This window comes from Harpia harpyja, chromosome 14 (genome assembly GCF_026419915.1).
Source record: "Harpia harpyja isolate bHarHar1 chromosome 14, bHarHar1 primary haplotype, whole genome shotgun sequence".
Taxonomy (NCBI): Eukaryota; Metazoa; Chordata; class Aves; order Accipitriformes; family Accipitridae; genus Harpia; species Harpia harpyja.
The window spans coordinates 27,831,640-27,857,897 of NC_068953.1; the positions used below are offsets into that span (position 1 = coordinate 27,831,640).

General features: G+C 38.0%; 1 protein-coding gene and 1 long non-coding RNA gene across 3 annotated transcripts in view; one reads left to right on the plus strand and one right to left on the minus strand.

Annotated features, from left to right (window-relative positions):
* Nucleotides 1-10,832, plus strand: part of LOC128151554 (uncharacterized) — a 31,667-nt gene extending 20,835 nt beyond the window's left edge. The window contains exons 3-5 of the long non-coding RNA XR_008238409.1: nt 8,688-8,918; nt 9,392-9,526; nt 10,401-10,832. This is a non-coding gene — a long non-coding RNA (uncharacterized LOC128151554). The remainder of the gene's footprint in view (nt 1-8,687; nt 8,919-9,391; nt 9,527-10,400) is intronic.
* Nucleotides 1-23,594, minus strand: part of SLC12A1 (solute carrier family 12 member 1) — a 49,050-nt gene extending 25,456 nt beyond the window's left edge. The window contains exons 1-14 of one of the 2 annotated variants that reach the window (XM_052809143.1): nt 23,056-23,594; nt 17,511-17,645; nt 17,218-17,293; nt 12,490-12,585; nt 11,791-11,886; nt 10,980-11,119; nt 10,407-10,517; nt 9,347-9,458; nt 8,725-8,852; nt 5,680-5,764; nt 3,815-3,966; nt 2,077-2,184; nt 1,164-1,287; nt 133-234 (exon numbers count right to left, since the gene is read on the minus strand). In XM_052809143.1, coding sequence (XP_052665103.1) covers nt 133-234; nt 1,164-1,287; nt 2,077-2,184; nt 3,815-3,966; nt 5,680-5,764; nt 8,725-8,852; nt 9,347-9,458; nt 10,407-10,517; nt 10,980-11,119; nt 11,791-11,886; nt 12,490-12,585; nt 17,218-17,293; nt 17,511-17,645; nt 23,056-23,469 — 1,879 coding nt within the window. In that variant the 5' untranslated portion in view covers nt 23,470-23,594. The remainder of the gene's footprint in view (nt 1-132; nt 235-1,163; nt 1,288-2,076; nt 2,185-3,814; nt 3,967-5,679; nt 5,765-8,724; nt 8,853-9,346; nt 9,459-10,406; nt 10,518-10,979; nt 11,120-11,790; nt 11,887-12,489; nt 12,586-17,217; nt 17,294-17,510; nt 17,646-23,055) is intronic. The other variant, XM_052809141.1, reaches the window with a different exon arrangement.
* Between the last annotated feature and the right edge of the window lie 2,664 nt (nt 23,595-26,258).

Sequence of the window (26,258 nt, forward strand, 5' to 3'; positions counted from 1 at the left end):
GAGCAGTAAAACCTCAGATGACGTAGCTTAGATATTTTACAGGTACTGCAGCTTTCTCTGATATACAGTCAAAAACTTGCAGAGATCAGACTATGAAGCCCACATTTAAATCACTGGCGAATGCAGACTCACCTGGAGATTTTGCGTATGAGGCATGAAAGCAGGAGAAATTAATCAAAGCGTATGAAGCCAGGAAGAAATTTGAGATGATGGGAGCAATGGTATTCAGTTCAGCTGCAAGAAACACACACACACACACACACACACAAGTCAGACATAGGCACCAGTTTCCTAGATTGTTGGATAGCTTTTTCCTGATGATGCATTAAATCTGGACACTGTCTGAAACTGTCATCCAGGAAGAGCTTGGGTATTTTCCTTGTGGTACTAATTTAAGGCCACCTTGATACACCTTCATTCATATTAAGTAGTGTCTGCTGATGCTGATTTTAATAACATTTTGTGCTATGCAAGGTTATGCTTGATACTCTGATTCTACAGACTGGCTCTTAATGATGTAGCTCTGGTGTAAATTTCAGAATTTTAAATACATAATTGAGAGGACTTATAGTTAAAACTTACTGTTTTGCTATTGAAATGGCAATCTGAATTATCTCTACTAAACTTCCCATTTATTTAGTGTCACATAGTTTGAATTTCCAATCTTGGAAAAAATAATGTAAAAATCCCCACACCCCTAAATATGGTAGCTGGGATTTTCTACCACCTAGGCTGGCAAAGTGGGATGTGCTTTGGAGCTGACTGTGGGGAAGGCTTGGCAGAGTAGGCTTCCTAGTTATCTCAGAATTACCTCAGAGCTGTGTGCAATATAAACTGGAAAACCATTTTCAAAGTTGGTGACTTTGCCTTATTTTACATAGTTCTAAGCACTGCCCTCTTCCAGTGAACAAGAATTGCACTTACTCTGCATCTTTGAAAATGAGGCTGTGGTGGCGTTGAGATGTTACTAGAGTCCCTGTTGGTTTCTTTTTGCCTTCTTTAAGAATAATGGAATTGCTACCAGGGCTTTGAGTGTGCTTGGGCTTATGTCAGAGCTTACCTGACTGGAATTTTTTCTAACCATAGCTAATCATTGTATTAAAATATCAGTTTATATAATTTCAGAACATGAGATTATAACAGTTGTGTAATGATATACAAACCAATCAAAATGAATGCCATAGCAATCACGAAAGTGAGAACGTATCCCCTGATGGGCTCGTTGTTTTTTCCGTATCCTTTGGCAAAGAAGTGGAGGCCTTTGTAGACGTTGTCCTTGCAAAGAGCCTGATAGACAAATCAGAACTTAATTCTGTTAAGCAGTGCTTTCTTGCATCAGAAGTAGTTCACTGCCTGTGAGTGACAGCTTGCTAGGCTTTTGCTAAACAAAAATTAAATCTATCTAGTACTTCAAGTACATCTACTGTTATGGCACATAAACATTCAAATAAGGTGATAAGCAAATATCCTACTATATTATTGTATAGTGGGAAAACAGAATCACAGACATCTAATGCTTATTCAGTGCTTTAAAAAAAGATTAACTGAATAGCTAAACAAAGTGTAAATTGGAGGAAACTGAAGCACAAATCAGTGGCTTGGTCTAAGTTGTACAAGTTATCTTTCTGTCCCATGCCCTCTGTTCCCATTCTCTCCACACTGCTGCTGCCCAGATGGCTTCTGGACAGCCTGTTTGAGCACACCTGCGAGCACATGAATCTTACAGTCCTGAGGGCTCCTGCATATTCCTGGCACTCCTGTGCTTACAGGATGGCTTTCTGTAGGAAGGTAGACGTGGTCCTGAAAGTAGCCTTGAAGCTATCTGTAACAAGCACACATGTATCCCTTGCTCCTGCAGCAAAGCTGAGTTCTGACCAAAGGAACATTATCACCCTTGTATGAGGGTGGTAAGACCTGGCTGTTTCTGTTGAAAAACATTCTACATACTGTTTTCCCTGCCTCTTCCTCCCACATGTGTCAGTGTTTATATATATATCATTGGGCACATAGAGTTCAACTAAATTTTATGTCTTTGAAGTAAGACAGAGTATAAGGAAATGAATAGTTCAATTTTACCTGGAAAACTTTGGGTGCGCTGACAAGAGATGCTAGAGCTGATGACAGAGTAGCAGAAAAGATGCCAGCTGTGATGAGAGGACCAAAGCCAGAAACCATGCTCATCACCTTCAGGAAAAAAAGAAGGGAAAAAGAACAGTCAGGCTTGCATTTGGATATACTTTTTGATCACAGACCCATTTAAATACTCTGTTTCTACATGTCTCTGCTTTTCACGGTTCTAAACTCAATATACTACAAACCAACTGTGAAGTAGGGAAATACTGTTATTCCCATTTTAGTAAAAAGCAACGGAGGTGTAGCCAAATTTTTATACAAGAATGCAGCTGTCTGCTGAGGCAGACGAGTACTCCATGAGATTTTCTCACCTCCTTTACTAACTGGTTGCTATAAGTAACAGCTGCTACTTGATGAGTAAATAGTCAGCTTGTAGCAAGAAGGGAAAATGGAAATGGCACGAAAAAGCACCAAAGTACAAAATGTGGTTGGAGGCATTTTCTTTGGTTTGGTTTGGGTTTTTTTTTCTTGATTATTTAATATGGCTAAAAAGAGAGAAAATGCCCGATTGTGCTGGCATAACAGCAGTGCTGCAAACAGTAATGATGGTCACTGTCAGGCCTCCCTCAGCCCTCCCAGAGGGGCTGCACTGGCCTCTGCAACCACTGAAGCAAAAGGGTTGTTGAGGAGCACCAGACAAGGAAGCTAAAAGATGAAGTGGACAGATGTGAGTGCCAGATACTTCTTGGTGTGTAGGAGGTACTCTAGGAAAGCAAGCAGTTAATCCTGGAGATTTGTCAGATGAAGACATACTTTTCTCTGACTTTAGTCTGGCAAAGATAAATGCAAGAAGTGAAATTCTGTTTATGGCTGTAGGGAGGTCACTGATTTTAAGGGTTGCCCTGCGTCTGGGCAGCTGAACTGAGGTGGGAGAGAGGATGGCAGATGACCAAGAAAGGAAGGAAAAGTAGTCTGTGACAGGGACAGTATATCCCTTTTAAGGTGGTTACCCAGCCCTGTCATTTAGCAAAACCAGCTGAGAAGAAAGCAAGTGACTTTAAAAGCTACAAATGACTAGTTGAAAAGCAAGTGCAGGCGAGTGGTGAGCTCCTCTCGTGGGCTGTGAAGCACAGGGGCTGAACAGACATCTGGGAACCGTGGTTGTCAGGCTGCAGAACTGCTTTACTTTGATGCTTTGCCTAAGCTTTATTTTGAAGAATAGAAATGGCACACAGTCTTTCTCTGGCCTAGGAGAAAGACCCTGTTACTTCTCACTTGATTTTTCACTTGACTATTTTTGGATACTTTTTTTTAAGAAGTCAGAACTCCAGTTTTTGCACCATGGCACAAACCTTTAACAGTGACCACAGCACCCCTGAGGTAAAATCACATCCATGTGTAAAGAGCAGTGAGATGAGTTGCTCTTTTAACAGGAGTTCCTGAGGTCTCTGTTAAGTCTAGATTTTGAGTTTGAAGATGTTACAACATATACTGCTTCATGGTACTTGTTGAAAGAGGAGGTAAAGACCTTACCGGAGTGCTGGGAAGGCTAGTGATGGGCAGTATGAAGGTACTGTGGAATGCGGGGGACTTTTCCCTTTGATTGTTTTTATAGTTTTTTACTTTTTTAGATAAAAATGGATGTCCTGTTGCAGTTACTTGTTAGCAAATAATGAGTTTGCATGTTTGTACTTATGTATTCATGTATAGCTTATGATTATATGTATTATCTCATTAAAACCTGAAAATTATTCATCAGCCCATAATCACATGGCTGACTTGCACATCTGGAAAAATCATAGCCTAGGCTGCAGGCAGATGATCCATTGCAGCTCATTCCCGGTACAACTGTATCATTGATGTTCCCAGTAGCATCTCGTACAACACAGGAGGCTGTGGAAACAATGATAGATTATTATTTTCCTTCCACATGACATCAGAAGAATGTTCTTGCCACACTTTGACTCTTAGTCTGCACACATTTTGTACAACTGCTGCCTTAGTCTCATCCCAAAGAGGAACGTTTCACGCTGGGCAGAGATTTCTTCCCTGTAGCGTGGCTTAGTTTCTCATGTTGTCTGTAAGCAAATATTTACTTCTGTTACTTTTAAAATAATCAGCCAGTTTACTAATGAGGACTGGCATATTTCTGAGAGCAGAGAACCAGACAGAGATCAACAATGAATTAACTAACTCAGAAGTATATTGTCTGCCTATGACCACTTCTACAAGTGCCAGTATTCAAAGGAACCTGGTCAGTGAGGGTCTAAGGTCTAGGCATACACTTTTCTTTTTGTTTAACAAGGACACACAATTGCTTTAGAGACCCAGATCCTCAGCTGCTCAAATTGTCATAGCCCTACTGATACCAATATGGTGAGAAAAACTTTAAACAGGAGAAATGGCCTATATTTTTTTTTGCTTTTATTAATATTTATGCTGTCTTTGCTTGCTTGCCACCAGAAATGGGAAGAAACATATGGAGTTAACTTAGAGTGCTGATCTTAACATCTTTACCGGCCAAAATGTAAGTTTATATGGTATCTTCAAATATGTCAAAAACATTGTTATTGAGAGTCCTAAAGTAACCATTATCTATTTAGCAAACCAATATGCAAACAGAAAGAAAAAAAAAAAATATTGCACTGAAAAATAGACAGCTCTGAAGCTGAAATACAGCTATTGCTTGTGAGAACAGAACAATGCATTAACACAGATTTATAATAGAAAGTGAAGAATGACTACTTCAAGTTTAATTGCAGGGGAAATTTCGATCCAAATAATGCAATAACCTGAGCTGCAGCTTGACTCCAGTATTCTGCCTTTTGCATAAAGCAGAAGAACCACAGAAGTCTGGAAGACTTGAGATTCATCTCCCAGAAAAGGGAGTACCCCACAGGGCTTTATGCAATATTGAGGTATTTGCTCATAAGGAAGAGTGTCATTTACAACACTCTTTCTTACAGTACTATTAAAATAGAAAAAGTAAAATCTTTTTCTTGAACGGAGATTTATTGTACCCTTGTAATGAGAATTTAATTGCATATTCCTTCAACACAGTTCATGGCTTCAGTACAGGTCTCCCTTTTACTCTTGTGCCCATTTTGTTACCTCACATTCCAGTATTGTAGAGCACCTTGTCATATAGTGCCTCCTCTTTAAGACAGGCAATTGATTTCTGTCTTTGACATATAACATATAAAATGTGTGTGTTACTCATGAGTGCTCAGTAAGGCTAGTGAGAGCAAGTAGAAGCCATGTGAAATTTCAGTGTGAATGAGGAACAAAAGATCAGCAGATTGATCAGAGGTTCCTTTAATCTTTACTATGCTCATGGATACTATATGCTAGTGGTCTTTGTCACTGAATCAAATGCAAAAGTAACCATACAAGTTATATGAAAGTCCAGCTGCCAAACAGGGACTTTTGCTTCTGCTGGTTGCTGCTTTTTTCCCCACTGTTTTTACATACAGTAAAATGAAAACAGCTATCTCTCTACATAATAAATCCACAGGATGAAAAAGCAGTGAGGTTCATTTGTGTACCAGGCTTTCAAACTTTTTTAACTGTATAAATTAAGACATGAAGCAGAGGTTCTGTACTTACCTGCACATATTGCAACGCCAATGTAAGCAACTGTTGTAATCAGAATGGCCAGCATTGTTCCTTTGGGTATTGCATCTTGTGGATCCTTAAAACAAAGCAGTGACCCGAAAAACACCGTGAGTTTGTGTGCTGCAGTCTGATTGCATTTGCATGCTAGGGAGTCCTGCCACATTGTGATATGAAGATACCTTTAGAGGGTAGATTTTTATCACTTAGACCTGCACCAACTTTTGCTGTCCCAGCATGTAGATAGTGAAGCAGTCCTGTGGTACAGCACTCGTATCTTGGACATAGTGAAGTATATTCTACAGGAGCAGAGGTCACATTTATAGCATCAGGAGAGTCCTGAGCTCTGCATTTCTGGGAGCTCCAAACTCTCTTTATGTTGCAATGGGCTTTATTTTAATGTTTAATGATATAATGGGTAAATAGTTACTAAACTAACCATCAAACTCCTGTGGATGACAAGACAGGCCCATTTTTGGTTAATCAGTAAGATAGATGCAGACAGTCACCCTGTACAGAATACAGTACTTTTGTGATTAGCAACTAGTAATTGTTAGTTGTGTCTTGACAACATGCTACTTCCTTTCACTGCTTTGACTTTTAATTTAGGTAATTTAATAAGGCTGGGTTATAATGCTTACAGACTGGATCACAACAGTATTGGCTTCGATCATGCAACAGTAAGTAAGAGTCCAAAGATCTGCTTTATACATTGTAATTTTAAAGGGGATTTTAATACTAGCCAACCTTACAATTTAGTGTGTGCTTGTTTATGCTAGGAAGCACTTCTTAATGAATTGTCGTCTTAAGTTGGTTTAGTGAGTTTTTTTCAGTCAAAGGTGCATGGAATGCATTTTAAGCCACAGAATTTTGTACTTTTATAACTATGCTTGTTGCACGGGAAAAACAAACAAAATACAAATTCGGAGTGTCATGTGAAACATGGATGAATGACTTAACTGTGTTAATAATTACTGTAATTTTTAAATGAGGTAAGGATTTATTGAGCTGAAAAATAATTGCAAAGTCACTTCAGCTGCATAAGACCTTTTGCCCTCAGATCATAGTAACTTTAATTTATCCAGTTCTGGTATGCATGTCTTAGGTCATTGTTTTTGTGGAGTCTCGTGCTGCAATCTTTAACACTGTAACATTAAATCTTAGGGTTAAATCTTCTTACAGCTTTTCAATTTTTTAATTTTATCAATAATTAAACACATACTTAATATGCTGTTAGCACTTTAGGGCCTGCTCCAAAACCCACTGAAGTCACTAGGAAGACAAGCTGGTTCTGTAAGTAAGCTTTAGACTAGGCCTCTACTTGAGTGTGTAGCAGCTACAGAAGCATGTACGCAGGTGTTTGCAACAAATTCTAAAGAAAGTTTGGTCAATTTTACACTTTTAAAATACTTCTTAGCTTGTCTGTTAGATTTCTGGAGAGGCTGGTTAATTTAATTAGACCTGTTTAATGCATCTAAACAAGCTCAGCAGGGAGTCTGCAGCCTGGAGGACTTGGTTATAGAAATCCACTTATTGCCAGACTGAAGCAACTGCAGAGAGCCAACGGGACAACCGCTTCCCTTGGTCTGCTCAGACTCTTTCAAATACCTTATGAAAGAAGTGCTGCTGCTTTGGGAGCTTGCCATGTATAGCGAGCACCATATATGGCAAAAGAATTATTTTTGTTTGATAAAAGGATGGAGATTGTGTGAGGCTGATTCAGTCTTGCTGGACAGAAGTACAATTATTTTTGGTTTTTTAATTAGAAATGGAATCTTATAGACGCTATTACTGGCTCAGTTTCTACATATTTCTCTCTGTGCTTGGCTTCAAAAGCAGTCCTCTGAAAACAACGGAGATGAGGCATGCAACTCAGTGTGAGGAAGCTGTCAGGGTTGGTAGGATCTGGTGAACTTGTAACTACTGTGCCAATACAGAAATAACAGACCTTTGGTTGAATCCTTAAGGTGTACACGACAATGGGTCTATATGATAATGCCAAATAACTTCATTTGACATGCTGGGGTTATCAAGGTGTGAGCCACATCTTTTTGGTGACTTTTTTTCTTTTGGGGGTGGGTTTTTGTTTGTTTGGGGGTTTTTTTGTTTTGTTTTGTTGTTTTTTAGTATTAGATTGTAAAACTTGCGTTATGGATACCCCTGGTGCATTTCTGAATTTCTTGTAATACTATGAAGCATTGCATTGCTCCGCATTTACTAGGGATGTTTTACCAAATGCTTTGCTGAGCTTTGAATTACTTCAGCTTTGTGTTTGGCTTTAAACACTCTTTGCATTAAATACACTGTGCAAAGCCATGAAAACTAGAGGGCACTCACAGTTAAAACTAAATTCCTGTCGCTAATTTACCCGTATGTTTAGATACTGGAAATACCATCTTGTACAACTGCTATACTGCAAGAGGAGAGTGGGGACCTGACAGAATGGCCGCAGCAAGACAGTTGGGCAGCCTTGGACCTCCTTTCCCTTTCTCTTCAGACTCCTTTCTTTTGTCACAGCTGCAAACCTGCAGCTTTTCCTTTGAGCAGCAGTAGTGACATGGGATTGGGACATACTTGCTTTCATTAAATGCTCTGTTTGCTCTGCCCTTGCTATGACCCTGAATAGAAAAAGCTGGTCTCTGCTGATTCTTGTGAGTGCAAACATGAGCTTTACAGGTATGCTTTTTGGGATGATGTTTTAGGAGATTTTGCAAAAGAAGAGTGCCAAGAGATACACATGTAATTTCTTTTATGTCATGCGCTGCTAATGGACAATTAATGATATATTATTACAGGTTATTGAAACATGCTTTTAAATGATATAGCAACCCAAATCTAAATGCAGTAATTTCTGTAAATAGCATTATGAGAGAAAATGTGAACAGATGTTTTTAAATAATAAAGCAGGTACTTAAAAGTGAGAGTTTTGCTTCCCAAAATAAGACATGATTTAAAACTGAATACAGTGTTGATTCATAATTTGTTTTCTTGTTCTTTTTCAGCCTACAGCTAGTATTATGAAGTTAATGAAATACATACTTTCAGATCTCCTGAGATATTGGCTCCTGCAAGAATGCCAGTGGCAGCTGGGAAAAAAATGGCAAACACCGAGAAAAATCCTTCTCCACTTCTGAAATCTGGTCCAAAGTTTTCTGCAAATATTGATGCTGCAAATATAGGTGAAAATGAAATACACTACCAGGACTTGATTCCAAAGTTACTTAATGAAGGAGGTAAATAAGCTAGTCTTTCACGTCTGGACAACTGGGTTTGAAGCTGTCTCATATCATAAGCAAAGTGAATTTGATTTCCTTAGTCTGGTCCCCAGTAGGATGTGCTTGTCTGCATCTCAGAGCTACAGGTCCATATTGAAGTGACAGGAGTGTCACTACAGCACTTGCACTTAGCTCTGTGTAAAAGTTTGTCTGTGCTCTGCTGATATATAAATGACTCAAGCTGCAGCTAACTGTGCTGTCAGCTTCAGCAGCAGAGAGACAGACTCAAAATTAAAGATGAAATAAATTCCCTTGGTTTGCAAGCTTACTTAAACTCAGGCAGAAGATCCTGATCTTGTGACCTTTTTCAGTGGAATCCTTAACTCAGTATGAAGCCAAAAAGAATGCAAACTTACTATTTTATTATAGATAGCAAGGTTACTTGCCTTGGTAATTAAAAAAGCCTCTTGCCTTCTTTTCGTTGTTGGTAGGAATGACTGTCCCAATAAAAAAGTTTGCAATGGCAACAAGGAGAACAACTAGAAGAATAACTTGTGCCTATTAATAGAAACAAAAAGAGTTTCCTGATGATTTTAATTTGCAGTGACTGTGGAGATGGCTATATAGTAAGTTATCTGTATGTGTTCCCTATGACAGATTACTAATTTCTGTAGTTTTTGAAAATACCAGGAATCAAGATAGCTGAATCAGCTAATGATAACAGCAGATAGTTTTTACTAAGGGCGTTATGAAATTTATAGTTCTAATTTAATTTTATGTTAGTTTCTTTACAAGAAAAAGCAAAACAAACAGCTAATGCATTAATATCAAGTATAAGACATTTTTATATTGTTATAAAATTTGCTTAGTTGCAGTGGGTTGTCACTTCAAGGGTTAGAATATCTAATTATTTTTCTGATCTCTTTTACAAGTATTTCTAGTCTCCATCACAGCAGAATGTAAAAATAAGAGTGCTATTCTGGACCTGATTTCAATAGCTGTATTCCACCCTCTAAAGTATTTCAATTTGAATTTCCATTTTGAACTTTTTTTTACAGGGGAAGGAATAGCAGAAATCATTAGAGATTAAGGAATGGATAGCAAATAGAGCTCTTCTGCTGAGTGGGGCTTGAGAGAGTACAGTGATAAAACCATATATTGTTTTTACTACTGTTTATTCTGTCAAGCTGCATCAAAAATAAGGGCAAAAGGGGCACTTACCCAAGGCTCTAAATGATGCCATGAATTATAAAAATCAATATAATCAAGCTGTCTGCAGAACACAAACTTCCTCTTCCCTTTTAAATGTATGTTCAAGGAAGAGCATGGAGTAATTGTGCTTTCATTGAATGTAATGATTAAACTGCTATTGCTTTTAGAAAGATTAAGCATAAACTGAAACTGAGTGCTTTTAAAAATTCCACCTCTTGTATAGCATTCCTCACACACAAATGCTGTACAGTAGTCTAATATACTGCTTGCTTTTATGTTCTTTTAAAGGTTTACCTTTGCTTCCCATTCCATGCCAGCAACAGAGATGCCGAGAAGACATACAACAGTTATGGTACCTATTATTCTGATGTCATTGGACTCATCTACCATCAGTGTATCACTCTCCTGAAAGCAGTAGGAAATGTTTGTTATTAGAACCAGTCTTTCTCTGCCCAACTGGAGAGATCAGGTAACAAGGTGAGAGAAAGCAGTGAGCTGTCAAAGTTTCAGAGATTTGCAAGACCGAGTGTTTGTATTTCATGTTCCACCTGGCTCTTCGTAGTTGGGGTTATTTGGCTGTCTAATTAGATGTCTGTTCCTTTTCTGATTTTGAGATTCTTGTTGAGAAATGTATGAGATATTTCCATAAGGTAGAAATAATGGAGAAGCACTCTATGGCATGTTCAGGCAAACCAGCTTCTTCCCTGCTAAAGATGTCCCTCAAGCCTTAGCTAAAAAGGTGTCACCACTTAAATATATTATATTAAAAAAACCCCAAACAAACAAAACCAAAACAAACAAAAAAAAGCCCCACAGAACAAAAAACCCAAAACAATTTAATCACATACATGAAACATCTGCATTTACCTTAAGAAGTTCTACAACTGTTTCGGCAAATCCAACTACATACATAGCAACTGCCACTGCGTTCGCAAAAGCAAAGATAAGTCCAATAGATCCACCAAACTCTGGGCCTAGACTTCTTGAGATAAGATAGTATGCTCCACCTGCAGAAAAAAATTATTGTTATTTCAGCACAGCTAAATGCTCAGGTTTTGGTCATTTTTCTCACATAAATAATATTACAGGAATCTCTGCTTTTAGCCTAACAAACATAATCAATATTTGCCCTATATTAATAGAGGACACTGATAAAAAAAGGAATGTGCTTTGAACTGGTTCTGCCTTCAGACTTTTCTGTATGCCTTTCTATTGCAGAAATCTTTTTAGTGCATATTAGCATGCAAAACTGGACCTTCAAATAATTTTTCATGATACATAATATAGTAACACAGAGCAGAGAGAACCTCACTTCCAGACAGGTTCTAATTTATTTGGAACTATCCCAATGTTAGCATGAAAGACCATATTCTGTGGTACATTGTTAAAGCTCCTTCATAGTGATGCAGTGAATCTTTAATCTTTTTTGCACATCACCATAAATGGAGCATATTACTTTGTCAGTTAATTATTTCATCTCATCCCTCTGACACTCAATATTTATGTCAGGAAGTGTTTAAGATTATATACATTTTAATTTACTGTTGATCCATTGAGAGAGGTTACTCTAAATACATTTATTATTGCTTTGCTTATAACACAGTTATCTCAATTCCATTTTTTTTTCTAATCCAAATCTGCAGATTTTAGTATTTTTCATGAGATCATATTCACTTACCTCCTCTTACTACTCCATTAGTGCAAATGGCAGACATGGAGATACCTGTTAATGTTGTTACTACTACACTCAGACCAATAACTGTGATTCCAAGACCTGAAAGATCCGAAAAGAAAGTATATTCAAGTGTATTCAAATACCTGTTCTGCTTAAATGATGTATTAAGAACTTGCCATTTTCCACAGAGGTTAGCGCAGACCAGTTATAACTTTAAGGCTCTGAAATGTACTAAAACTTTCATAAAATACCTGACATGCACTTTTCAAGCAAAATTATTTACTCATCTTCCAGGGAGTGGCTGAAATGTAAGGAGTTGTATAAAGAAGGTATTAAATTGAAGATTTGAGGAAGAGATGCCTCATGCTCAGTTTGTCCAAGGATGCCCAACCTGGAATGCTCTGAATAAGAAAGACCTGCTGAAAGGTAACAGAACTCCATGAAAAGCCAGAAGCCATCCTTCACTCAGCAGTAGGCAGGAACATCTGAAACGTACTTCACAGACTGAACTGAAATCTAGGATTTATTAAAAGTGACAACTCAAACATGCCATAAATTGTGATTAGAGGTGGCTAGAATTGTTACCTTCCAGTTCGTTTAGATGTACCATTTGGTTTATCGTCCCTCTGGTTTGCCTCACATGAAAATAATACATAAAGACCTTTTTGGGCTTGAAAGCATTAGTAACCCTAAGATTTTTACCTCCACGGACAAACCCATTAGTTGCTATTGCAGAAGTTGACAACCCAGTAATTGAGGTTACCATCGTGGCGAGAAGAATTATGATTACTCCAAGACCTGTCAGTAATAAGAAGATAAAATATTTTACTCGTGTTCCATGATTCCTACAAATCATTCTCTCTTTAAATTGAATTTTCAGGCCAGAATCAGAGCAGTAAACTGAAAAGATGGTTTGTTGACCACTTGCAGTTTGCAGAACATTTCCAAGGAGTCCATGTCCTGGTAGTAAATTACTCCCATCAGTCTTCAAGCAGTGATTATTTCTGATAGGAGTACCCTAACCACAAGTTCTCATGATTTTCAAAGGCTGGAGGAAATGAGCAAACAAGTGTCCCTTGGCATGGATGCTTATATCTGCCTTTAATATACATCCTGTCTGTAACTGAAGAGATTGACACATTAACCAGTCCTCTTGTACGAATGCTGCTGTCTTTCATCAGTTAATTAAATACTGAATCAGAGAAAGACTGACTGTATAGTTTCATAGTGCACCAGGACAAAGAGTCTATTGGGTAGAGAGACAAGACTTGAGTGTGAGCCTTCTATATCCTTACTTGCCAAGCTATCAAGTGCTGTGCTTCCCCACTCTCTCCTCATCTCCCTCTTTCCCTGAAAAAAGTAGTTTTACTCTAACACAAGACAAACATTTGAAAATGGAAATACTCCTTTTTAGATGCCATTTACTTTAACAGGTGACCTGTAATGTATAGTCTTAGAAAACTTAGAATATTTTTTTTTAGCTGATAACAAAACATTATATAATTAAACAGAAATAATCAAACATATGAAGATCAGTGATAGGTGATTAGTTATAGGTAAACTGGGTTTCAGTAACTGGTTTGAGTAAGACTGAAATCTGAGTATGTTTCCAGTCTTTGGCTATATGGTCAGGTTTCTGTTAACTTTGTGAAACTGCTAGAAACTAGAAACTGTATGAGTAGGAGGTGCCTAGTATGATTTAGAATCGTAGAAACATTGGTTGGAACTGACTTCTGAAGGTCTGTAGCTCAGCCTCCCAGTCATAGCAGAACTATTGCCAACACACAATTACATCAGTGATAGCTTTGGCTAGCTAGGTCTTGAAAACCTCCATGGATAAAGATCCCACAGCCTCTTTGGATTACATGTTCCAGGGCTAGACTACCTGCTCAATGAAAAAGTTTTTCTTTGGGTATAAGCTGGACCTCCCAAGCTACAATTGCAGCCATTGCTTCTGTTATATTTTCTGGCACTACCAAGAAGAGTTTGGCTTTGTAGTTCCAGAATACTTTCTTGTTTCAAGTCAGGTGAAGAAATAATATGACATTTTTCTCTCCATTTTATTGCTTCTATTCTCACTTCTATCTATGAGAGGAGAGGAGAAAAAAAAATTGAAAAAGAAATGAAACAATTACAGTTTGGTGCCGAACATGGAATCACTTCTTAGTTTTATCTGAACTTGCTAACGCTTATGCAATAGCTCTCTTGTTTCTGTAACGTACATAGGTCTTCACTGTGGAACTGAAGATTATACATTGCTTGTAGCAATATTTATTGACCAGGTCTCGTCCAAATTGAAACTTGGATCCTACAACTGACACCCAGCTAGAAGTACTACAAACATATTGATTTTTCTGCTGTATTTCTACCTTCTGGCTTCCAGATCAGATTCCTGACTTCAGTTCATACTGGATGGTTATAGACATCCAATCCTTGAATGAATGTTCTTTGCTGCTTAAATTATAGCCATGTTATCACAATCCTTTAAGATAGAGCAGTGTAATCTGTGAGATATAAATGATATATAACAGTGTAGGATATTTAAAGTGATTTGAGCCTCTAGTAAATCATGTTTATCCTATTGATTTCTGAACTCTTACTATAGCTAGTCATGCACCTATTTTGTATGCAGGTCAGTATAAAAAAATCACCAAATGGTGATTCCTTTTGGTCAGCTACCATTACACAGAAGGATATTGTTAAACCATGCAAATTTTGTGCCTGACAAGTGGCTGAATATGACTTTTAATCAGCTGTTAACTCTTAAATTGCATAAGTTAGACACATTATTCTTAATGTAGTTTTAAAATTATTTGGTAAGTGCATGTGCATTCTAAGGAGTATTTTTCCAGTATTTTCTATTGTATTTCACAATTCATATTAACATGTATATGATAAATAGGGTCAGATATTTTGCTAATTCGATGAGTAATATCTGCTTCGGAAGGCTTTAATGTTCATTTAAAAAAATATTTTAACATTTAAGAAGAAAAGTGCATAAAATAAAGTGACTCAACCAAAACATCATTTAATATAACATAATGTAACATAATTGTGATGCTCGGGGCCAAATTTTCGGTTAACATAAACTTGGTGGTTTTCCCCACCTTTGGCTAACCTTTCCATGTATAGGTACAAATATGGACTTCAGAGAGTCCCCAGATGTTAAGTGGAAATACCAGACTAGTTTTGCACCTGGAACCTTGTCAGGACTGTACTGTCCCTTTTTTCCCAGCTGATGATAAACAGAGAACCTTGTTGGAATGTTATTTTTTTCCCCTGTAAGAGGTTTTGTCCAAGACAGCCTACCAGGATATGGAAATAATTGAGTTTTCTCTCTTTGGCCCTCTAATGATGGGCATATAAATGGTGCCCAGATGGTGGTTTAACTGACTCATTTAATTTCCATGTTAGTAGCTGTATCCAGTGAAATCCCTGAGCCTTGGTGATGATGAGTTTCCATCACTGTTCTCCTTAAGCAACTTGGCCAGGGACTTAAAGCTCATTGCTTTGCTTATAAGACATTCAGAAAATGCATTGAGAAATTATTCAAATGGAATTTGATGTCTCATTTTCAGAAGTAGAACTAACCTCCTTACATAAGGCATGCAATTTTAAAAAGCAACAGCAGAGCAATAAACCATAAGAAAGGAGAGTCTGCTTATCAATGAATTAAAATGGTAAAATTAAATGTGAAAGCAGAAAGGCTGTAACTGATGTTGGTGCAAATTAATGTTAAAATCTGATTAAAGTTTAGATTGAAAACCAGACATATGGCTGCTAAGTTAAGTTGTTCTAAAATGAATTACTCTTGCCTATGGCTATTCTCACACCTCCAAACAAAGTAATACTTCTTGATGATCTCAATAAGTTACTAAACTGCCCTTAAAAACTAATTTTGCATGAAACCCCAGAGCAAAGTCTTGGCAATACTAAGATGCAGAATTTTCATGGCAAGGCATATACTTATGAGTGCCCTGGGCTGTACGCTCTCATTTGGTATGCATCATAAAATCAGCAAGCACCCCTTTGTCAGGCACAGTGCTAGAGCCACGCATGAAGCGCTGCAAAAGTAGTAAAGTTCTTCCGCTTAGTTCTGGATCTTTTATTGTTTTGTTTTGGTTTGGTTTTTTTTCTATTTGTGTCTCTGTAAGTTTGTGGCTGGATTTTTTTCTTAATAAACATTTCAATTTTTTCTCTTTTTTTAAAAGCTCAGTCTTGCTCAAGTGAAACTTCTGTGAAGTTACTGTATTTTGTTGGAAATGAGACTTCAACCATGCAAAATTTTGGAGATGTTTCGATTCAGTGTTTCATTTCACTTCCATTAACAAGGAAGTGAATGATATTTATATTCAGTCTGAATTTGAGCACTGAGTTTTATCCAAGACCAAGAGAGTTGCGCCCCAGGGCCAGAGTTTGGACTCCAGCTTGTGTCTACTTATTATTTCCATTCTGTGAGAATCCAAACTGGAATACTTGCCATCTACCCTTTGGATTGCTGTTTTTCATGACATTTGGGTGCCAGTCAACAGTTAGGGCCCCATTATTCTAGACTGTAGGATCACGTAACAGAGTGACACTGCCATCGGAGTTCACATTTCTGTGCTTCACCAGAGCAGCAGCTCTAAAGAGGAAGTTGTACCACACAACTACTGATAAGTTGCACCTTACTGAGCTGCTCTTTAAGTTGTGGAGATTCTTGCAGTGTTCTGAGCACTTTCCTCACTCACTGGTTTCATTGAACACTCAACAACATGCTGGATGGAGGCCTCGGGGCCCAGTCTCCCAGGGACTGGGATCTGTGATTTGGATTAATTAAATTGCACAATAAAGAAGCAAAGATACAGCACACAATGAAGTGTACTTAGTTAATTTATATGAAAGCTGTAGCAGAGTTTTTAAAATTTAGTGTTTTATAGTACACTAGTATCTAGTGCTGTGCTGTAGTTAAAAATAACAAAATCCTGATGAGATGAGACCTCCTTCCAGTTCTGTTTTCATCTTTGCAGAGAAGTGTGAAGAAGCGTTGTTTTTAATATGTAGATGACAAGGTTTGGGATTCACAGATAAGCAAAGTGTGAACTCTTAAAGGTTAACTCTGTATGCACATATTAGAAATTGGTGCAAGTCGTGAAGTTTACATCTGTTACAGGATCTAAATACAAATTTCACTAAAGCTTAGAAATATTCAAATGTGATGATCATATGCATAGTTAACAGATCTATGCCTCTAAGCAGTAATTTGGCTGTGAGTCTGGAAAATTCCAGTAGTTTGGAGGATTAACATCTTTTACCCTGGCAAGCATTTGAAAACATTATTTAGTTCAACATGCAAATGCACATCTCAGATTATATATTAATCATGATCATGCATAGTTTATCCTCTTTATCCCTTTCACTGTTGAAAATGATATTTAATAAGATACGTACCAATTCCTGCTTGACCTACAATCCAGGAAAGTCGAATAAAAAGCATCACACCCCAAATATTAAGCATACATCTTACCTAGGTTTTAAACAAAAAATACTGAATTAGTGCAACGTTGAAAGTAGTGTTAACAACTGGAAGAGTGATAGTGTGCATCGCAGACTTTTTAAAAGCACCCCAAACATCCCTCAAGTCCACCTCCCTCTCTTACTTCTTAAAAGACCTTAGTGTTGCAGAACTAATCTTAAAGTTTATTTTCTTTTATTTTTTTTAGAAATGCAGATAAGTTTCTCACCAGCACACCCTTCACCCATCCAAACTTGACAAATCCTGTTTTATTTTCTTCTTCCTTGCTGACTGCTGTCTCATCTCCAGCGGTGCTTTCTCCATTAGCCACTCTCTCAACTGAGCCGGTGCTCACAGCTATGTTCTGAAGGATCACACAGAAAACAAATACATTTTTGTGCCAAGCAGTGGACACCTGGCTGCATAAGAGAGACATGAAATAAAGGAATTCCAAAGAAGATCAGGTTTTACTGTCTCTGGAGTAGAGTGCAATATTCTGCTCACAACAGGCATCAGCAGGTGGGCTTGCTAACAGTGAGAAAAGAGGAAAGAAACACTTAAGCAAAGTAAATACATTATTAGATGATACTAAACTGTTTTTATTGTAAACTGTATTCAACATATATATTGTGTTGATATGTTAGTAGAGCATCTAACATAATGAGGGTCTCATGGTTGGCCTCTACATGCTGCTGCAACAATTTATGAATAATGCTAAGTGTAGAAACAGGAACAATTGCTCACTAGTGAAAAGAGACCTAGCTGAGTGCTACATGGCAAAGTTATGTGATGAACTCTGGTGTTTTCTGTTGGATAAAGTACAAACATAATTGCAGCAGCAAATGGGTAACATATTCTTTAAAACAGTCAGAGAAATGCCAGTGAAATTAGTAAATAATACAGTAAATGAATAATCCTTTCTGTGGTGTAGCCGCCTCTGCTATAACCATAGTAGATAGGATTAGGAATTGCCGTATTTGTGGTGTAGACAGAATAAATAGCTCTGATCTTTAGACTGTTCACATCCAGTTGCAGACATAAATCTGTATTTTATCTCTTCAGCTCTTCTGCCTCAGAATCTTTGGGGCAATTTAGCATCATGCTGTTTCTTGTGGCTTGAATGGGAATTAATCATGGTACTGAGGTTTATACTCATTGTCATTGCTGCTTTGTTTCTTTTAAATTTTTTTTTTGTATACAAAATTCTGACTGGTTTTGCAAGGAGTTGGGATTAGGTTAACTATTGCCAGGTATTGTCTGGGTCCTCTGCAAAGACCTTCAGGAAGGACCGTGTACCTTGCCATGGTCTGGTAGAGGGTCACAAGCGTGTGTCACTTCTGGAGAGGTGCTTTTAGGGTTTGGAGGGGGATGAAGATATTTCCAGATTGACTAAACAGGTCAATCTGTGATTCTGTGAAACATATGAGGTTTTTTTCATCTTGCTTAAGCTTCAAGGCTGTTTCTGTATTTTGTCCATGGACTTAAAAAACCCCAACAAACAAAAACAAAACAGACATAAATACCAACTGTATATGATGCTTATGCTAATGTTTGGACTCCCCTCTCATGCATAGGGGTTCTAGCCACTATGATGCAAGGTTGTAGACTGCCTTTGACACAGTAAATCCAGGACCGTGCTCACAAATGAGAAATAAGTGACTGGATAATACATTTTGACATGGATTAAACTTGGTGCCTATGGCCCTTTTGGCCCTAAGTGAAATGGGTATACAAGATCTATTGAAAGCCTGTGACTTTGACCTCCTGAGTTACTTAGATAATTTTGACAATTCTTACCCTAAAATAATAATGGCTGTGTTTGCTCAAAATACAGTAAATGATTAAAGTGAGTTAAGGAAGATCAGCGAAATAATATGAGGGATTTTTTGCTACAGTGGTTAGAATTTCAAAGACAAAAAAATAAAAGGGTTTGGTCTTTGTACTTGAAACAAGTTGTTTCCTATGTACTTTGAATTAACTTGTGCTTACTATGCCATTATCATAAATTATGGCCTTAAACCTTCCACAAATGCATTTTAAATTGGTGTGCTTTAGTGAATGATTGGTTATTTACCAAGCAGCTGTACCTGTGCTACTCATGCATTAAGGATGTGGAATAAAAGTGACAGAATATTTTGAAAAGCTACCAAAATAAAAAGTTAACTGCTTTTTTAAAAAAAAAAACATTTTCCTTTCCTTTTTTCAGAACAGTTTAGACTTCATCTCTCCTGGGGCTAAAGATGATGAGCTCATCAAGTCTCCGTAACAAGTGTGGAGAATAGCCAAGATGAAAAAAGGTTAGATGATTTTTTATGTAGGGTAAATATTAAGCCCAAGTAATTATCACCAGCCATCATCTGTGAAATAGCACTTAGACTGTTTTTTAGGGATTTAATTGGTGATTTGTGGCTTAATGTGTGCAAAAACTGACACATCTTGCTAAAAGATGACACACATTTGACTCCAGCAGTGTGGGAACTAGATATTTGAAGTTCCTTTCAGCCTGCCTTACATTCTGATATTTGAAAAATTACATATTAAAAAAACGTATTAAATATTAATATTTATCTTCTGATGTTAAGCCCAGCGTCAAAGCACAATGGGAATGCTTATGTGATGTTTAGCAATCTGAAGTCAAACATATGTCACTTCTTATCAGAATCTGGCAATGGGCTTTGACAGGACAGTTGTCTTCAACAATTTGAGTTTCAAAAAAGCTGGGGGTGAGGGGGGCGGGATTGCCTTAGGGTATGGTGTAATAAGCCCAGATTTTAGTGTTAAAGTAAAAAGGAATAAAGCATCTTCTCCAGAACTGCATCTTGGGCTATTAGTCTAACACCCGTACACACTCAACGTGGCATTTCATCCCCTCCTTAGTGGTGGCTAGAGAGACTGCTGCATGCTGGGGCTGGTGGATAGGCATCCCATCCAGCTGCACATACTGCTTTTGCCTCCTCATAGGAGCTCAGCCTTTTCATACCATCTTAGTTCCCTTCCCTACTAATCTACTATTTGGTGACCTTGTGTTTGTTTATCCTTCCGAATAAGCTCTGTAGACCAAAATGATTTGTCCAAGGTCACAAAGTGAGTCCATGGGACAGCCAGGAATAGACTCCAGCCATGCTAATGGCGGGTCGTTCGTTCCAGGGCTGTGGTCAGTGGCTCCCAGACCAGGGCCACAACTCACATAAGGGCACAGTGGGTTGCCAGTGTAACAAAAATCCCATTACCTCTGTCATTCACCTTCCCATTTTGAGAGGTGTAAGATTATCCTTCTGTGAACTGGATACTGGAAAAAATCTGGGAACAACCAAGCTAGATGGTGCTCTTTTCTCTTCCCTAACGGTCACAACCTGTGAAGCAATTTTCTCTTAATTTTATTCTGGAATGGAATCTGCCTTCTTTTAAATCTTCTTTAAGTGAAAGCCTTAAAAAACCCTAAACAAATTTATCTAATTTTGTTTAAAATAAACAAACCATTGACAGATGCAACAGCAAAAAATGTGAATTTTCTGGTAATGGTCAAAACTGAAAATCCTCCCTTAATGTGCTAATGTTCATTCAGCATTACGTTCAAAGCCAATACATAATTTTTCTCCTCTCTGGCCACTACTGAAGTAAATTATTTCTGTAAGAGGAAGTTTCTTCTGGGCATGGAAATGTGTTTAGTCCCTTGAGTAGCAGCTTATACATCTGCAAATAAGTAGGGATACCAAATTCATATTCTTCCCTTTTCACATCCACTTCGCATTCATTTTTGGAAATAAATGATGACCCAGGTAACCTGTTTCTCCTTTCTATGTAAGCTATTTTATGCAGGTCTGTGGAGACCTTAATTTAAGTAAGTCAGGCCGAAACTAGGAAGCTGTCCTAATAACTTCCTAAAGAATCAGGTCCTAATTTCCTAATGGCTATTTTTTTGCTTGATTTCGTTACTTTATATTAATCCTCCTTAGGACAGGCGAATCTCCAGAGAACTGGAGTTTGAACAAGATCTGGACCAGCATCCAAAAATCAGATGCTTGTCCAAATTATTCAGACCTCAGAAGTATGGAAAACTGAGTGGAATGGTGATGACAGCATCTTTTCTCTGGAGATTTCTCATTTCACTATTGCCCAACACAGAAAAAGAATAAGGGTTTTTGCTGCATATTGACACTTTTAGTCTGAGTCTGACTATAGAGGTGATCTCTCTCTTTCCTGCCCTGCCCTGCCAAGTGCACAATTAAGAACCTCAAAAAAGGTTTGATTTTCATTCTGTAAGTAGGTGTATCCTGTGTCTCTTCTCTGCTTTTTTACAGAGAACTTGGTATTGTGGCTTAAGCGGGAAGAGTCTAATTTTACCAAAGTCAGTAGAGTATCATATTATTCTGCTGTTTTGCAGTAGGTTTTTTAATAGTTTAACTGTTTCAAAGTGCTTAATCTAGTTGTTCTTGTCCCTGGAAGTTCTCATTACAGCTTTCCATGCTATTTATTTTGCATGGACGTGATTCTTCCACATAGGGAAGTCAAGCCTTAAAAGATCTAGGTATCTACCTACCTGAGGCAGTAACACAGAAGTTAGAGAAAATCTGGTATTTGAGACTTAATATTACCAACTTCTCAAATTCTTTCCTGTGGAAGTTTTGAATGTGCAAACCCCAAAGGGTTATACCTGACCAATGTATATTTGTCTAGCAAGTAGCCATAGAGGGTGACAAAAGTGAGGATTATTGCAATAAAGGGCATGTTTTGGTATTTCATTATTCATTTACTGTAGTGCGTATATGGAAAAAAAAATGGAGCAAATGGGAAGAGTCTTCTAAGGGGAATTTTTTTCCATAAAACCCATTGGTCATATGTATCAATAATAAAATCCTACATTGTGTTAACCAAAAGTAGGTCCACTGAGAAGGGGAGATAAGAAACAGCCCTAGAAGATCCTTCAAAGGCAGGTTAGCCAGTTGTATCCTGTTTGGTAGTTGTCTCTGTAAGTGTATTTTACATGGATATAGTCCCATGTATTACATGAGAAAAGTCTAAACAGCTCTTCTATGTGATAGATTAGGAGGAATTTAGCCAAATTATTCTTCTTTAATTGCTTTCTGTGTAGTCATTCAAGAGGCTCTTCAGATTCTCTCCAAATTCATTGGTATAATGAGCATGAAGGCCTAAATTCATTCACTGAATCAGTACCTGAAAACTGTTGTCTGCTATCCCTCTTCTGAGCAGTTTCAACCTCGACCCTTGTTCTGGTTTCTTTCTTCCCATTTAAATGGTTTGTTACAGCAATAAACAGGTAGTGCTTTGGATTTCTGATTAGCTGAAATTGCATTTATTGCACATAATGTTTTTATAATACTTATAGATACATGTATTGATGAATACAACGGAGGAATCTGTGAAACTTAGTTATGCATTGGTGTTAAATTCAAGTTTAGAATAAGCGTGAATTGTGTAGCTTGGTTAAATTATGAATTGATATTCATCATCTGCCGTCCTAACTCGTAAGTGAAACAGAAGAGATTCAGTAATCCTATACTTTCAGACAAGATTAAGCTATGTTTTTCTGCTGATCAAGTACATTACTATCACCTTTCAATAAAAATCTTTGCTTTGAGCAGGGTACGGGGCAGAAAACATACTGCAGCTACCAAAGGAAATACGGTAAGTGATTACTTGTACTTTTTCTCTTGGGCAAGGTGCATGAATTTAAGGACTTTCTCACATTAATAAACAGAATTAACAGCCTGGAAATGGAATAGAGAAAATTTGTATCTTTCCTTTCCACTTACCTTTGCCAGTTGTTCATGAATTTCTAATAAGCTTGGTCTGCTGAGCTTATTCCCACTGACACTGCCAGTGTTTCTATAATAATCGATTTTGGGAACTGGGTCCACTGTGTTATGGCCAAAAGTCTGTAGATAATACATTTTAGTATGAGTATCATAGGGATGTAAACTAGCTTCTGTTTTCTCCCCATTTTGAAGGAAATTGTCATATAATTCTCTTTTTCCTGGTCTGTAACTGATTCTCAGTCTGTTATGTGCTTCGTCAGTAAAAGATGTTTCTTCATAATGTGGTGGGTCAGAGCCCACATCCTCTTGGGATGTTTCGTTGTTGTCATGGCTCTCATTAATTATGTTAACCTGAAACCGATTTGCATTTGGATCCAAGAATACATTTGGCGAATTATTATTCTTTGACATCTTCAGGGATGCTACAGACTTAGGTCACTGATTCGTTTACTCTTCTGTGGCTGCAGCTAGTTAGTTGCAGCTACAACAAAGGGTTTAGTGCTGTTGCATGTGAAATCTTTGCTCTTCAAGTAACAGAGTTCTGAGAAATTTTTCTTGAAATCTCTAAGCAGTCGTCTTAATGTTGTCTGCTGTGTTTCTACCATAAAAAAATATAAATAAAACATTTCTATTAACATTCACAGTTAGATAAATTTTCCACCATAAGCTCTCCCCCACCTCACCAATTTTCCATGAGACTGTCATCCTATGACTTGTTGAGTAAAAAAAATAGTTGATTCAGAGAATGAGTTTGTGGGGATGTTTCTTTCCATACGTGATGGATGCACTCGGCCCCTTAACCAAACTAGCGGTAGTTTGGTACAGGCTCCAAAGGAGGTAGAGACCTAAGCCATAAATGGGCTAACAACTCCTCTAGTTTCAATCTGTTCTCTGAAAACCCACAAAGGAGCAGAGTGACACAGTGAGCATCGATGCATTTGAGCTTGGAACACCGATCATGCGATTAATACATGAATAGCAGGTGGCTTTTCCAAGACTCATTTATCAAGGAACAAAGAAAGTTGTGGGTATAAGGAGTCTCATGCATACCTTTTCCATCGCATGTAATTTGACTACAAGCCAACCACTTTATTCCATAAATATGACAGCCTAAGTGAGCCTTCTTTGAGCTCTCCTGGCTAGGTAGCCTGGCTGCATGGCGGTGATCTCCCCTTGAGCTGGGACACCTCTCAAGGTTGCTCCTCGAGGCAGAGAGACCTTTTACCAGCAGCAGATCTTTGGTAAGCGACCAATATCATGCATAACCTTGTAGTATGTTAACTTTGATTTGTGCCTTGGTAACTTTGATTTGTGCCTTGGTAGTTTTTAATCATTGTTCAAATGATTGTGCTGCACAGTAATACAGTGAACCTTGCAGTCAAACTTTGTTAAGTTGCACTTTTACATGTTAAAACCACTTTTACTAATACCTTTGACAGTGATTCTTTAAGTGATCTAAATCACACATTCACGACAAATTAGCGTAGTCGGTAGGATCCTAAATCAGGATTCGCGACACCATCTATATAAAATGGACTTTGGATCAGATTCTAGGTATCTAAAATTGGTTTTCAAATATAGTATTTCTCTTAATAATTCAATGTTTAATTGAAGCCAGTGAAAGTGTAGGCAGTACAAGGGATATGACACAAGATTCCATGAAGTCCATTTACTGTTTATGTTCCACTTAAGTATTATGATACCATGTATATTTCTCTCATAGTCTAGAATTAAATTTGCATTAAAAGCTTGAGTCAAATACATTTTTTTTTTTAATAACTACAAAAGCTAGGCTTTAAGTTTTCAGTAGTTCCAGAACGGCAACAATTTATGAGCAGGCAATTAAGATACAGCAAATTATTCATTTTTTAATGTAAATAAAATTAATGTAATATGAAGGAATAAATAGACAACTGAAACAGATCCAAAAATAGCATTGGGTTTCCTAAATTATAATGGAGGACATAAATGACTATGGTAAAGTAGTAATTATTGAGAAATATTAACAATAGTCCTAGGAATTGGAAGGTTCATAGAATTTTACACTCAATTTTACATTTGTGCACTCAAAACACCCTTTAAGATGATTTGAAAGAAATTGTTGTAAGTCATAGAATCACACAGGTTGGAAGGGACCTTAGGAGCTTATCTAGTCCAACCTCCCAGTCAAAGCAGAGGGAACATAGAATGTAAATCAGGTTACATAGGGCTCTTACCAGTCAGGTCTTGACATCCTTCAAGGGCAGATTCCACAGCCTGCCTTGTCAGCCTATTCTAATACTTATTTGTCCTCAAAGTGGTTTTTTTTCCTGTATATCCAGTTGGAACCTTCTGTGTGTCACTCTATGACCATCATCTCTCACTCTCCTGCTATGCACCTCAGTAAAGAGCATGGCTCTGCCTTGTCAGTAACCTCCTCGTAAGTATTGGGGGGCTGCTTAGGTTCCTCTAATGCCTTTTCTTCTTCTTGTTAAACAAGCCCCATTTCCTTATAGGGCAAATGCTCTTACCCTTCTCCATCTTGGTGGCCCTCCATCAGACACACAAGTTTATCAACATCTCTCTTACATGGGCAGGTGTGGGGGGGACCAGTAGACAAACTTAGAAACTGGGTTCCAGGTGCAGTCTGATGAGTGCTGAATAGAGGGGAATGATCACTTTGCTTGATCTACTGGCTATGGTCCTGTTAACACAGCCCAGGACACTGTTCACCTTCATTGCTCCTAGGGCATGGTGCTGACTCCTCTGTGGCCTGCTATTCACCAGGTCCCTTCCAGGAGAGTTGCTCCCTGCCAGTGAGGCTCCAGCCTGTATGGTGCAAGGGTTTATTCTGTCCGAGCTACAGGATTTGCATTTGTCCTTGTTGAATGTCATGAGATTCCTGTTGGCCTGTTCCTCTAGCATGTCTAGGTCCCTCTGAGTGGCAGCCCATAGAGAGATGAACAGACGATAGCTGTACAATCTGCTTCCAACCTCCACTTTCCCACACAGACTCCCTCAAAAAAACACACAAGCAGACAAAAGCCCCAAAAGCAAAAGGGGTACTTATATTTAAGGCCTTTAGTGGGTTAAGTACCTTTGCAGCAACTTACAGGATGACCTCTATGGCCCTGAAATGAGCTACTGACACAACGGCAATCCATATGTCTTGAAACATACTTCTAAGGAGATAAGGGAGTGTGATTGTATAGACCTGTATA